We start from the raw sequence: 15315 nt of genomic DNA, 5'->3' as shown, positions 1-15315 counted from the left end.
TTCCGCCGCACGTCCACTACATTCAAAAGCCTCAAATTAAAGTTGCACGGGTTTTCAAGGGAATTTTTACAGTTCTAGTGACAGATGAACAATATTTCTACATTATTAATAGGGGAAACACTCTTGAGAACCTATTTGGCCTATGAAAATAGTCGTGGTGATAGAGCAAAGGGTTTCTAAATATGGGGCTTTTTAATACGTTACGCGGGTTTTCAAGGATATTTATATTGTTCTGGTGACAAATTAACAACATTTATACAGTATTATCAGGAAAAAACACTAGCAAACCCGGTTAATCATATATGTGCCCTTTGAAAATGTGAGAAAAAAATGTGTGGCGGTGTGTGGCAACTGCAAGAGAGAGAGAGAAAGAGAGAGAGTCACTCAGTCAGAAGCAATCGATAGTGTTTTCTTGAGTGTCGCGGGAGGTGTACGTTGATCACTTTGCTCTCTCGTCTCTAATACCGCCGCCAAGATGTGTGGGGGATTCACATGCTCCAAAAACAGCCTCCTGGCACTCAACATACTGTACATCGTGAGTATGAGGGTGTAGAGGCCGTGGTGCGCTGGATATGAGAGGGCTTGGTGGTGTGGTGGTGGTGACAGGACAGCTCACCCGGCTATGCGTTGGAGTTTGGTGGTGATGTGTCTCGTATCAAATATTCCTGACCGTTTTGGCATGTGTAGTAATTAAATATGTCGTGGTAGAACAAAGGAAACATATTGTAGTTTGTTTAGGCGTAACATTTGCTTATCTCTCCGGTGATCAACAGGGAATGTGACAGTTTGTGAGATGTACCTCTTAGTATAGAGAGCTCCATACCTTATGCCATTGTTTGGTGATTAAATTCATCATGTTAGAGCAACCAGGACTTTCATAACTGTTGGTTTGCACTAATATTACAGCCATACTAGACACGTGCCCAATTTTTTTTTACGTTTACGGCAAGGCCACTGAACCCTTCTCCATGAAATGTGAGTTTTGTGCTTATATGTAACGCGGGGCATGATATCCAGATTAACCTTAAAGATATATGAAATTTTCTGATATCAGGAGTCGGGTGTGTTTTGCGGTTCGGTGATGTGTCTTATTATGAATCTCTGACTTGTGGTGTGTGTAGTAATCAAGTTTATCATGTTAGAACAACCAGGATATCCGTAGCGCTTGGTTCGAATGAGTAATTGAAGCAAAACTTTATCTTGCCTCTCATTAATGTTAAGGTTCTGACGATGGTGCCGCTTGTAAGACACTTCAGGCATTGATGACACTTATAGCACTTAAATTTATCATGTTAGAAACCTAGTACATTGATGAGAATGGATGGACAATTACTAGCTATATTACTGAGTTTGTTAGTGATGTGTTTGTATCTATAAGGCATTCCTGACCAACGTGGTATAAGAAATTAATAAAAAAAAAAAATAGTTTGAAAGTAAAGAAGTCTCTCTCTCTCTCTCTCTCTCTCTCTCTCTCTCTCTCTCTCTCTCTCTCTCTCTCTCTCTCTCTCTCTCTCTCTCTCTCTCTCTCTCTCTGCTACACACATATAAACACACACACAGGGGTATTTACTGGGGTTTGATGTATGGAAAAGGTAACAGTCATACAGAGAGAGAGAGAGAGAGAGAGAGAGAGAGAGAGAGAGAGAGAGAGAGAGAGAGAGAGAGAGAGAGAGAGAGAGCATGTGTGTGTGGGGGGGATACATCTTCATTACTTATCACCCAAATGTGCACAGTAGTAGTAAGGGGAAAGAAATGTGAGGTTATTCGGATGTCTTGTATACAGTATCTCCTTAATAACAGACAGGTGTGCATGGGACTGAGCCAGGTGTTATGTAGAGGACCGGTGAGGAAGGTGGAAGGATAATTGATTGCAGGTTGAGGTGGATGAACTGAATATTGTGTGATAGAGGTGGATGAACTAGGGGTGTGAAAGATGGATGAGATTGGAATGAGAAATGGATGAACTAGGAATGGAATATGATAAATAGATAAGTTAGGAATATTACTAATGGATAAACTAGAAATACAAAAAATGGATGAAGTAGGAATGTGAAAAATGGACAAAATAGGAATATTAAAGATGGATGAACTAGAAATACAAAAAAAAAAGAGATGAATTAGGAATGAGAAAAAAATATATATATAAAGAAATATTACTATTGGATGAACTAGGAATATGAAAACAGATGAATGAGACTGGAATGTGAAAAATGGATGAACTAGAAATATGGAATGTGGATAAACTAGGAACAGATGAGGTTGGAATGTAACAGGTGGATGAATTAGGAATATTACAAATAAACTGAGAACATTACTGACTGATAAACTAGAAATGGTAAAAAAAGAATGGGATAAGTTTGGAAGGTTACAGGTGGATGAACTATCACTGTGATGGATGGATGAAGTGGGAATTGTGTGACAGGTGGGTAGAATGTGGAAGGTGGATGGATGTCAACTTCTACAGATAAACAGAATGACATGTGTAGTGTTGGGGATTGATGGGGGGAGGGGGGCGGCCAGGAAAACCATAGTTGGCTCATTTCCTGTATCCATTGTAGTTTTTTATTATTATTATTATTATTATTATTATTATTATTATTATTATTATTATTATTTATTTATTTATTTATTTTATTCATTTTTTTTCATCTTTTATTTATCTTTTTAGTGATGTATACATTCTCTCTCTCTCTCTCTCTCTCTCTCTCTCTCTCTCTCTCTCTCTCTCTCTCTCTCTCTCTCTCTCTCTCTCTCTCTCTCTCTCTCTCTCTCTCTCACAATTATGAAAAATACAGAAAGGTGCAGCTCATGAATACAGTACATTATGTATTATACGTTGTGTGTATTTCCATTATACTTTGTTATACTACTTTTTCCCCTGATTTTGGCTTTTATTTAATTTTTTACATCATTTCTTTTTCATATGTCAAGGAGTCACACAAAGATCGCAAAATATCATTGGAAAAGTCTTGCTCATTTTGTTGCTCGTAAAAATTGTGTCTCAAATAGTTTCCTTCATGCTAATTTTCTTTCATTATATTGCCCTTTAACTGTTTTCATTGCCTAATATTTTTTAAGTGCCCTGTGATGACTTTGTAGCTCCTTCCATCCTTCTATTGATCAGTCCAGCCAGTTACATCCAGTTACTTGCTGTGGGTGCAGACTTAAAGGTTCTTCCATTGTGATGTGAGAGTTCCTTGTTCGTCATTTCTCACCAGCGTTTCTTAATTTTGCTATGCTTGAGTTAGTGCATTAATCATTATTATTATTATTTTATGTTTGATTTTGAACTTTGATTTTTTCCTACATGTGAATGAGGTTGACTTGAGGAATCATAAAAAGTAAAAGGAAACATATGATGATTAAATAAACTACTAAACTGCTGCTTCCTGGAAAGTGCAGCAGCATTGTGTAGCTAAAATTAACACATAGTTCAAACTACATATCTTACATGAATTAACCTCTCCCTGCATTCATCTTATACTTACTTATACACTCCTCAAGTTGTCACATTCGCTCTGAGCTGGCAGTGTTTCTTGTGTTTTTCCTCTTGTACCTAAGATTACCACATGGCTCAAAGTTCATAACCTTACATTACTTAACCTCTCCTTACACTATTCTTATTCTCATTTATACACTCCTCAAGTTGTCACATTCCCTCTGGCTACAACAATATTTCTTGTGTTTCTTTATGCACAGATCGTGGCGTTTATCATGATCGGTGTGGCAGCAGGAGCAAACATGTCTTCAATTGTCACCTCCTTGTCGTTGGTGTCTGGCATCATAGCATGTGCTGTGTTTCTCCTATTCATATCCATAGTGGGTCTCATCGGTGCCAGCAAGCACCACCAGGTTAGTGACACAGCAGGAGGTACCTATTATCCTACTTTCATTGACGCAGAAATGCCATAGGGTTAATTGTTTGCATGTATAAACATTATGAGTCACTTTTACTGGCCTGGGAAGCTCTTGTGTGGCTCAGGAATTACATATTTTCAGTGAGGTGATGGAAGGGTTATTTTTACTACTTGGGAGGTTCTTTCATAGACCAAAATTGTCATCAGGTTAGTTTTTGTAATGGTTAAAGTCTTGCGTGGCTCAGAAACTACGTAAGGTTAGTGAGATGGTAGAAGAATTGGTTTTACTCCTACAGCATACTTTGGGAAGTTCTGTCATAGCCAAAATTGTTAGCAGATTAGTTATTGACCTGTGTGAAGGTCTTGTTCTGTTCTTGCTGTTTTCTGAAGATCTCTTGTGCTCCAGAAATGCATCAAATTTAGTTAGTAAGTGGTGGAGGGATTAGTATCTGTCTTTCTAGCTTAGGAAGTTCTCATATGCATCAAAAGTGATTTAAGTTGAGTTACTTAGACAACAGAAAGGTTAGTTTCACTTTTACTTGCTTGGGAAGTTATCTTCTTGCTGTTATTAACACAGTGAAGATTTTAGTGTCACTTTCATAAGCTCAGAAATTACGCGTCTAGTTTATGAGACAATGGAAAGATTAATTATTCTCTAACTAGCTTGGGAGTCATTATTTTATTGAATTATCAATGAGGGAAACCAGGTGTACAGTATTACCAGATGCCGTGTGTTGACCCTTGTGCAAACTCTTCCAGGTGATGCTGTTCTTCTACATGATTGTGCTGTTCATCATATTCATCATCCAGTTCTCGGTAGCCTGTGCCTGCCTGGCCATCAATGAGGACCAAGAGAGGCTGGTTGCTGCTAATGTGAGTGAGGAAAGGCTGTATTTGTGCCTGGTAGTGGAGATGATGTAGCTATTCTATTTTGGCTCCTTTTAATGTTTATTTCTCAGTTATTACTATGAAATCCCTTACACTAAGGGTATATTTGTTGGCACTGGATGGGAGCCAGCAGTGATGTTCAGCAGAATACTATTAGATGAAGTAACTCATGAAAGAAAGGTTGATGATGAAGCAAACACTCCTATGCACAGTTTACTTCATTGTTTGTCTGTCTATACAAAAGACCATCTGTTTAACCCTAGAAGTAGCTAAGACTGAAAGCTCCTCAATTTCTGATCTCCAGGGATGGAAGGAAAGCGGAGACTCCATACGAACAGATGCACAGAACTGGTTTAGGTGCTGTGGCTACAAGAACTTTGAACCCAACATGACCCAGGAAGTCGACCACCCCTCATGTCTGGATGTAAGTGGTGCAAGGAGCTCTCCTGCTGCCTACATATTATATTATTGTGCAGTACCTTCCTGAGTTCCATGATTCTTGAGTTTAGTGCCATGCCCGTGGAAAGGAGCAAGTATGAAACTCAAGGGGTACTGTAATTTACTTGTTACTTAGCTTGGTTACTTATGAATAGTTGGTGATGGAAACACTTGATCTATTTCTGTATATATTACTCATTACTTTTGATGGTGACTTGAAAGCAGCTATTAAGTGTCTGTCTATTTCAATTTACTCTCACCACCTCCATCTTTCCCTAGGCCTGGTTGCACACTTCATAAATACTTAATGATAGGAACTGTTGGCCATTACCTCTCATGGTGACATAAAAACAACTAATAAGGACCCATCTGTTTTAATGTATTCTACTCACCACCATCCTTCCTTCAGTGGACATAGCATGGTTGCACACTTCATGACCAGGCTGGACTAATGAAGGCACTTAAGAGCAGAATGAATATAGAGCATATCTAACAAGCCCCACCCTTCCTGCAGATCCCCACCTGCTGTCCCAACGCGACAGATGACTCGATGTGCTGCCGTGCCCCTTATGAGTGCCATTGCCAGTCCTGTGATGTGCCCATCAAGCAGGTGATGCTCAGAGGATTCCAGCTGGTGGGAGGCATTGGACTCTTCTTCTCCTTCACTGAGGTGCGTCTTGTGTGTGTGTGTGTGTGTGTGTGTGTGTGTGTGTGTGTGTGTGTGTGTGTGTGTGTGTGTGTGTGTGTTGGAAGGGAAAGCAATCATGCAGGGAGAGGTGGCACATGGAAGTCAAGTAGTGAGTGAGGGAGGAAACTATGAGGGACTTTGAGCTTCTGGTGATCACTGCACTCAAGCCTCTGTGAGCTGCATAGATGGGGAAGGGGAGGACTTGAGAGTATCATGCTGAGGAGTATAATTATCTCAACATTTCAGGGTTTTATGTGAGTGGTAATTCCTTGACTGAAAAGGTTTGAGCATCACTTAATGAAAGGTTTACTGTATTTCATACATCTTGCTTAGCTGTCAGTGCTACTTACTGGGTACAGAATTTTGGTTTTGAGCTTTTGTGATTTGCCTTTCCTGTTGATATTATGTGCCATGTGCCATGTTTTGTAGGGTTCCTTCAGGTATAAATGATGTACCAGAGATGTATTTATAGCTGCTTTGATTCTTCCTCCCTTAATAACATGACTTTTTCTTCTTGTCTCTTAATTAAGTTTTAGGGTTTAATTTTCCATAAGCTTTGAATGTTGATTAACACGAATGCAATGATCTTGTGAATGAAATTGAGATAATGTGCTGTCAACAAGAAGTATCCTCAGTCTTTTGTGCTTTACATATGATGTGTACAGCCTTGTTATGTTATAATAATGTCTATAGAATGTGCAGGAAACACATCACGGTCACTACACATGAACCACATGTATTTGCAGCACAGCACTGTCTGCACATGCTTCAGAGTGACACAGCTAAGGATACTGCTTGTTGAGTGTACAACTGCTGCATCTCTCACTGGAAATACTGTATCATATTTAAATTTTGTGTGAAACAAGTGAGTGGAATGATGGGGAGAGGAAATAGATGAAGTAGAAGTCCTTTATTTTGATAATGCTTTGGTCGTCACATTCTGCAGTGTATGAAGGAGGTGACAGCTAAAACAGAGAAATAGATCTCTTCATCATGTGTTTCCTCACCACATTGCACTCACATAAATGTCTGAGAATATCTAGTCCTTACATAGCTCATGAAGAGTTATGGGAAGCATGAGGTCTGCTGAACACACATCCCTTCATGGAAAGTGTCAGCATGAGGAGAATCCACTTAACTTAGCCGACACTCTTAACCTTGCACCAAGTGAACGCCTCCCCTCATATTTAGTAAACCCTCTTGGGACTCCTCAGTTCCTGGGCGTGTGGCTCACAGTGCGGTACAGGAACCAACGGGACCCGCGGGCTAACCCCTCCGCCTTCCTGTAGTGGGGCGGCAGTGGCCCTCTCACTACTCTTACTAACATATCAGGTAGCACTGGTGGACGGTGGCACGCTTCCTTGCTTGCTTCTTTGATTGCTTGCTTGGTGGACCTTTATTCTTTTGTTCTTTTCTTTTTTTTGTTAGTTTTCTTTCTTAATCTACCACATGTAATTTACCTGCAGTAATACTTCAGCAAACTCATTATTGAGCAGCTAGTCTTCTGGTATTTGTTCTTATGTATCCCCTCTTCTTTGCTTCTTTGTATTATATTCTAATATTGTGTTGATGTGTGTTGTGGGGTCTGTATAATCGTGTGACTTGTTTTCTGCTTCCTTATCTGTATTTTATTACTTTTGCTGGTAGATTTATGTATTTTATTTTATTTGATCTATTTTCCTTTTATGCCATTCTTGTATTTGTCTTGGAAACTTGCCCTATTTTCAAGATTTCCTCATGCTTTTTCTTTTATCCTTTATCTTTTTATCCTATTTATTCTTTTATTCCAGAGCAAATTTTAAGTGTTACCAGAAAATATTTCCTTCTTTGCTTTTTCATTTGTATTAATTTCCTAAAAGCAAATTTCAAGTGTGTTATTAGGAAAGTACTTGATGCTTTACAGACCTTTATTTTATTTTATTATTAACCATTCTCTTCAAAAGCAAAATTATAAGTGATCTTATAATATTGTACTTTTTTGCCTGTGTTTACGTTCCTTGCTCATAGTGACCATTGCAAGCAGGGATGTTAGCCTTTGCTGTTTTGTCATATCATTCGCTTTCATTTATTTATGCTGATGCTTCTGATGCGTAGTTCAGTAGTATATTATTCTTATTTTATTTATTTATTTACTTTTTGGTGTGTGCTGCTGTGGTTTTTGCAGAGTAGTTTGAATATGCTGTTTTTGATCGGTTTGTTATATTTGGTGGTTTTGTGTGCCATTTGTTCTATTTTGGACAGGTTTGTATAAAATTTTTGTGTATGTTTATCAGTTTCATGTGCCATTTCTTAATTTTTAGACATGGATTTATTTACTTGCATTGATAGTCATCAGATTTAACGTAGAAATTATAAAATACAAGTGTGTGTTTAAAGCAGCCTTCATGTCTCATGTAAGATATCTGCTGTCATCACACTTAACTACTTGTAATGAGGAGGTTTGCATTAAGAGTTGTGTTTGATGAAGCCAGACATGCTGCAAGTGATTTCCTTGGCAAAATTTCACTTAGTTCCTGCCTGAAAAGATCATTTTTGAGTACATTATAGTTAGTTTCATAAGTGGCTTGGTTCTGTGTTCATGAAGTAATATTAGAATTAAGTATACATTATAATCACTGTGAGGAATGCCAAAAAGTGAGTAATATAGTTGATTTTTAAAGATTTCATTCTTAAAATCAGGAACTATCTTGTCAATAACTTAAGAAATTTCTAGCTTTTTTTAGATTTCATTCCTGAATATTGGATTATGTTAGTAACTTAAAACTTATAGATTACACATTCACCAATCCAGATTCACCTGTATTCCTCACACTGGCATTGTTCTATGTCATCTCACCACTCATGAAACAGGAAATTTTTTGTCCACACCCTGCAGGTCATTGGCTTCCTCATTGCTAAGCGCTTTCGACACCAGATGGACCCGAGAGCTAACATTGAGAGTCTACTCCGATAAAGAACAATAGCAAGAGCAACAGTCCACCTCATCCATCCCATCCACAGCCTCCCATTCTTCCATCCCCTCCTGGTCCTCTTCCATCTCATCTCCCTTCTTTCTCAACATTATCTTTTCCTATCCTTGCACTTCCCTGCTCCAAGAAGTCCACCACCACCATCACTACCACCACTGGCTGGGTAGCTTGTGGGAAGATCTCGGCCAACCCTTCGTGCTGCCATCATCTGTATTAAATTATTCCATTGGTCTTTACCAGCCCCAAATAGAAAGAAAAATTTGCCTTATTTTTTAGTCATTTATAGCCATAAGTAATTTCCTCAGTTTTTCAGTGTGCAATATTATTTAATGAAGTTTTCCTGCCCTAGGTTTAAATTTTTTCAATGCCATATCAGATTTTTAATGATAATTTAACAAATACATGTTTATATCACTCATACTTACATAACCTACATACATACATTTACACATACCTTATCCATGCATTTATCTGTATGCAATTAGGATGTCAGCATTTGGTGGAAGAAAAGATAAAAAGAAGGATTCAAAACTCAAGATAATTCAGTGTTTATTCCTTAGTTTGTTGTGATGAAGTCTCAAATGCATTACTGTATCTTGTCAATGAACATCACACTCTCCATTATCTGTAACCCATGAGTAGTACTGTTACAAGCAGCCCCCTCAGTGTTCATTGGCAGCACAGTGTCTCCTAGGGGTGACTGTGGTGCCAGGGTGTCTGTGCTCAGGCTGTCCATGCTGTGAGGTGCTGTGCATGACTTGTATACTTCCTCTTGTGGTTTTAGTGGATGAGTTATGTGTGCTGGATAATGCTTAGTTTATTATTGATTATGTTAACTAATGCTACTTGTGTATTAATTGCAGGTAATGCTATGTTTCTTCAATTATCCCTGCTACAAATATCAATGCTAATACTAATACTACTACCACTACAGTCTGTACTATTACTTCCGTATCAGTCATTCACTGTGTTGATATCTGAGGTCTTTGAGGTACAGGCTCTTTGTTCATTGTGTTAGGTAATGAAGTTTTATCTCATGTTGTCTAATAGAATTTTTCTGCTTCTTGCTATATACATAAATGTAATGTTTTTTATATCTTTGAACTCTTCCAGATATCTCAACCAAAGGTTTTTTAAACTGGATTGAATGATATATGAACAGTTTTAAAATCAGATTGTATAATTTACAGATTTTAAACCAGATGGAATGATTTATGAAACTTTCTAAACCAGATTGAATGTTTTATGTAGCTTGGAAACCAAATTGAATAATATATGAAGCTTTTCATCCAGATTGAACTGAAGATGCTGTAAATTTTTTGTCTGTGTGTAGCTTTGTTTGAGGGGACGACCAAGCATTGGTGTGTTCCAAGTCATTTGGTAATGTTGAGGTGTTGAGTACACCACCTTGAGGAGATGTAGTGATTCAGTGTATAATGATAGAGTTGGTGTGTGTCACTGAGCACCACCAAGGAGGTAATAAGGGTGGCTGTCTTCAGAGGTAAAACAGCTGACACCAAGGTTTTTATTGTAACCATTTGCCATCTGCACCTTTTAATATTGGGTAAATCTACTTGTAAGAGAGGAGCTACAGTGGAACATTAGTCAGGAGTTTGAGTAGTGTGCTGGACTGGATGTAACATTTGTAGTTTTAGCCACAACTCACTAAAGGGTCTTGCTGAAAATATGCTTTCTGCTCAGTTATCTATACTGTATGTTAATTAGGTAATGACTAGTTTTTTGAGTAGGGAAGAAATAGAGTTAGACAACCTATATGGATCAAAGTGAATGTGCCTAAATGACATGGAAACTTGGTTATGTCTCAGTATAAATGTGACAAATATATATTGTTTGTATCAAGTAGGTGATTAAAAATTTTAGATTGTCATTAAGTGACCTTGACAGTATTGTGAAATAGTTTTATATTTTATCTTTTGTGTGAGCCACAACATCATTCTTTTGGTAAGAGCCAAGCAACACAGCTGCATGGAAGTGTTCAGGTGAGGGAGGAAAGGATTTTGTACAAGGTTAAGTTGGCAACCAAAACACTGGATCCTTGTTTTATTATTGGAAGGAGGAAGTTTTAATGAGAACATCTTGTAGTCATACACTTAGTGTGGCAGCAACACTGTCACCTTGAAGTTGATTGGCTTCAAGACACGTCAAAATGAGACCCATGTGTTTAGCTTCCTTTATGCATCCATGTTGCATTACTGGAGAGTATGGAGAGGTAGCTGTAGTGTGACTGGTACCTGCCAAAGTGTTGCCAATACTTGCATTCCATGACATACATGCCAGTAGTGGTTTGGGTGAAGTGTGAGGCATCAGTGTGTTAGGATGTGGTTAAGGGTGTGATGTGAGACTGAGTGTATATAGTGCATAAAGGGAACTCACTGTGGAGCAATGAGTGGTCTTGTGTGTGCTGCTGATGTGAGCTCCAGGAGGGCATTAACCTGAATATCTTATTATGCACCACCTTACTAATAGAACCAAAAACAATCACAAACCATAAGTTATCCCCAGGAGGTACTTCATCCTTCCACATAATTGAGTTGCATGAAAACCTTACAATTTGAAGCAATTTCCCATTTTACTCATCACTGCCAGACTGTATCTCCCATTTTCCCACCATCTTAAGGAGCTTGCACAGTAGAATGCAAGAAAGACCACCTCACTTTTGAGTTGCCTGCCACAGTGCAATGCTGCTGAAAGGCTGTGGTATCTCGCTGCTGCTGGTGAGGCACTCGGAAGCCTTTCACGTGCAGTTGGGTCTTGCAGCATTTTACAATCCAGTGCAATATTTTTAGGGTTGGTTTAGCAGTGGTGGAAGACATGCTTGTCAATTTCCACAGTAACATTTCAGTGTGGTCTTTTGAGAAGGTTCAGTGGCTTTGGTTTGGTTTGTCACACTCACCACTTGCTCTGCTTCCCCTCACTGCTTTGCTCACACACTGCCCAAGCACCTGTACTCTCTGTGTGCCAATACTGTTTCCTCCTGCTTCTTTTCCCTGCTTGATCTGATGCTTGGGGCACGCCACTTAAACGTTCCCCAGACACTTAAATTTTCACCCCACTGAAAAAACGAAGGACTTGAATGTTAGTCAGAGAGAATAAAGAGTAACGTTTGCTCCCAGCGTTAATCTAAGTTATTATTTGCAATGTACATGAGACATTCCATTCTCTTTAAGTTGCATGAATTCCTCTCACTTATCAGTTGATCCCTGCTACATGAGGACAATAGTAATGGTAACAATAGCAGTAACAAGCGTTAGACTAGACTAGTCCTGCGATGTATGCTTATTTTGGGTGGTATACATACATACATACATTGTTTATATGAAGAGTATTTAAAGAAGAAAAACAGTAACAATGCTTCCTGTAGTGTGATATGAAGTAGAGGATTATACATGTTGATTGTTGTTTGTTTGCTAGTTTGTTGGCCAGCGTTTGCAGTGGTGCTTTTGTTTGCCGTTGTTTTTTTGTTATTTTTAAACATTACCGTCACTTCACTGGTTGGGGATTTGAATTCTTGCTGCATCTTTCCCTCTGAGTCCTAAGAGACTTGCTTGTTCTGTTGTTTATTTATTTATTTTTTTTGTTTTTGTTTTTTTTTTGTTTTTTTTGCAGGTCAATTTAAGAGAAACTTGCGTGTTGAATTTTACTGTTGTTGTTTAAGAGAAGTTTGCCTGCTGTGTTCCTATCTTTTGTTATCTTTCTTTGACATGGGAAACTGATGGTGGCTGATGGTGGCATGTCTGAGAGTACAGCAGGGACTCAGAGCTGTGTTAGGACCACTCCTTGTGTGTGTGTGTGTGTGTGTGTTTTGTCCTTTATCCATATATCATTGTTCTCTTCATTACCTTCAGAATCTTTGTATTTTCTTCTTTTAGCTGATTTATTTATTTATTTTTTTTATTATTCTCTTCCTCCAGTTTTAAGATTTGTAACTTTTGTTGTTTGTTGATAGCTGTTTCTTCTTATTCTCTTCTTTTGAACTCAAGATTTTCACAATGCGTCATGATCCTTATGTTAGTCTTGATTCTCTTCTTACCTCAAGATTCTTTGCATTTCGCTCCTTTTCTTTCTCTTTCTGTATCGTTACCATTCTCTTCCTCTTAAACTTCTCAATTCTCTCTCTCTCTCTCTCTCTCTCTCTCTCTCTCTCTCTCTCTCTCTCTCTCTCTCTCTCTCTCTCTCTCTCTCTCTCTCTCTCTCTCTCTCTCTCTCTCTCTCTCTCTCTCTCTCTCTCTCTCTCTCTCTCTCTCTCTCTCGTATTGAACCTGAATAATCTATGTCCTGTAATCACACCACTCACACTCCACTCGCCCTCTTCTTGGTTTCTCTTCTTAACCATCAATGTTTCCTTCTATTTATTTTCCTCTCATCATTTCTTCTTTCCCTATTCCTGACACCTACCATGGCCATTCCTCTCCTTTCTGATCCCCTTTCCTTCCCCCTGTATTCCCTTTCTTTTCCCTCCCATTCTCTTCACTTCCTTTTTTCCTTTCTTCCCCTCCCCTCCCTTCCCCTCCTGCTGTTGCCATATCCCCATTAATAACCTCACAGTTTGTATTTCAGGTAATTTAATAAGAGATGCCATATATTGTAAACTGCCATAGGTTCTTTTTTCCCTACCCAGTCCAGTTAGTAATGTTCTATGCAAACAACACATTACGTTGCTCTCTGGTGGAAGCTGATTATTATTATTATTATTATTATTATTATTATTATTATTATTATTATTATTATTATTATTATTATTATGGTCGTCAAAATTTGAATTATCTCGGTATTTGCATTCTTTTCCTTGCTGTTACTTAGTTCTTGTTATAATTAACTCAAAGGTATTTAGAAGATTACACAACTATCTAAAATCTAAATTTATTAATATATATTTTCATTGTCTAGGAATTTTGTTTTTATGTGGGATTCTTTGCCAATTCCCCTTTAGCAGATGTATTTATCATTATATTATTCTGTTGTATTATTAGTAGTATTTTTGGTGAGGTGTGCGAGTGATAGGGAATCAATCGCCTGAATGCTCCAGCGTGGCCATGGCAACGTGTCCGATTCGGTGGTCGATTCTCGCTGGTATGTCCTAGTAATTATAATTCTGACAGCCACGCCATCAGTTTTGCCACACCATTTGTTCATTACTTATCTTGTATTCTAATTAGTCATAAGATATTTAAATTTAAAAGTGATACCTTTTTTTTTTAGTAAAAAAAATGAGGTTTGGTATAATTTTGTAGGCGTGCCAGAACAATAAGCCAGCTGTTAAGTGTTCCAGTGTGGTGTTTCCTTCTAGTCACATTAATCCACCTGTGTTTCTGGAGCCACGTGAACAAGTAAAAATAAACGTTTATTCCTAACACATTCTTTCTTCTCCTGCACTTTACTGTTAGGGGGTCTGTCATGCCCTTCTGAGGGAGGGAGGGAACAAAACGATGTAGAGAAAACTTGATGCAGATCACCCGGATTTCATCTTAACATTGGGGAAATAATCTTGTTTAAATCAAAATATATGCAACAGTAAACATCGCAAATTCAAATATGAAATTTGCCAATAATTTTGGATACTAGTGTAGAATAGTATTACATGTAACACTTTAGTAACACCAAATTCACTTGCAGAAAGTGAATCTGTTCGCTAATATATTTGAATTTATACAGTTACACAGGTGTGAGTGGTCCGGACAGATGTTGACTGAAATGCACGTTTGTGTGTGAACGCTCAGGTGCAAACCTGCGAGGATGACACGACTCCGTCACCCAGGCGACGCCGCCCACTCATCGCTTTCTGGAGCCAATGGACGCCAAACTGGTGAGTGTTTGCCCTTCCCTACTTTTTCAATGAGCTGTTGTCAAGGAAGCTAGAGACACACTAGTTCCCATGGCTGCTATGTAACCTGCTGCATCATTGTTCACACAAACGCCTGCTGGTTTGATGCTGCCAACCTGTACCATATGACTTAACTGTCCCTCATCGCAGTTGATATATATATATATATATATATATATATATATATATATATATATATATATATATATATATATATATATATATATATATATATATATATATATATATATATATATATATGAGAAGTGAGATCTACAGCAGGATATTAAAAAAGACTTGGCTATTATAATTTGATGTAGGTATTCTGTTGTTTGTTTCAGTACACTTTAGATATATACTTGAAATTTTTGGAAAACAAATATGTCTAGGTGTGATAAACGTGTACAGAATACTGGCATCAGTTATAAGTTCATGATGTCATTTCACTATTGAATAACTTTAGTACCATATTAGGCTCATTGCCGAGCTGCCTACATGAAAAAAAGTTATTTTCAACGAAAAGTATTCATGAATGAATTAACGAATACTCTCATGAAGTATTCGTATTTGTATTCGAATTATCAGTATTTCAGTGTATTCGTATGCGTATAAATATGAAGTATTCGTATTAGT

At 38.0% G+C, this 15315-nt stretch overlaps 1 protein-coding gene across 2 annotated transcripts; it reads left to right on the top strand.

The window, feature by feature from the left end:
* The first annotated feature begins 375 nt into the window (after window positions 1–375).
* Window positions 376–14212, top strand: LOC135109900 (tetraspanin-13-like). 2 transcript variants are annotated; one of them, XM_064021757.1, is made up of 7 exons: window positions 376–535; window positions 3700–3852; window positions 4617–4730; window positions 5050–5169; window positions 5698–5853; window positions 7086–7203; window positions 8747–14212. In XM_064021757.1, the coding sequence occupies exons 1-6, from the start codon at window positions 476–478 to the stop codon at window positions 7158–7160; spliced, it is 678 nt and encodes a 225-aa protein (XP_063877827.1). In that variant the 5' UTR covers window positions 376–475; the 3' UTR covers window positions 7161–7203; window positions 8747–14212. The 2 variants fall into 2 exon arrangements, with proteins under 2 accessions (XP_063877827.1, XP_063877826.1); XM_064021756.1 differs by lacking the exon at window positions 7086–7203.
* Window positions 14213–15315: the final 1103 nt, after the last annotated feature.

Source organism: Scylla paramamosain, chromosome 19, assembly GCF_035594125.1.
Source record: "Scylla paramamosain isolate STU-SP2022 chromosome 19, ASM3559412v1, whole genome shotgun sequence".
NCBI lineage: Eukaryota > Metazoa > Arthropoda > Malacostraca > Decapoda > Portunidae > Scylla > Scylla paramamosain.
The sequence above is the reverse complement of the archived record's forward strand: the minus strand, read 5'-3'. Positions and strand labels throughout refer to the sequence as shown.

Bases quoted from the DNA above. Each gene is read 5' to 3' on its own strand.
- LOC135109900 (XM_064021756.1), top strand. From the start codon at position 476: ATGTGTGGGGGATTCACATGCTCCAAAAACAGCCTCCTGGCACTCAAC. The intron at 3,853-4,616 runs GTTAGTGACACA...AAACTCTTCCAG, and splicing joins GTGCCAGCAAGCACCACCAG to GTGATGCTGTTCTTCTACAT. The intron at 5,854-8,746 runs GTGCGTCTTGTG...CACACCCTGCAG, and splicing joins TCTTCTTCTCCTTCACTGAG to GTCATTGGCTTCCTCATTGC.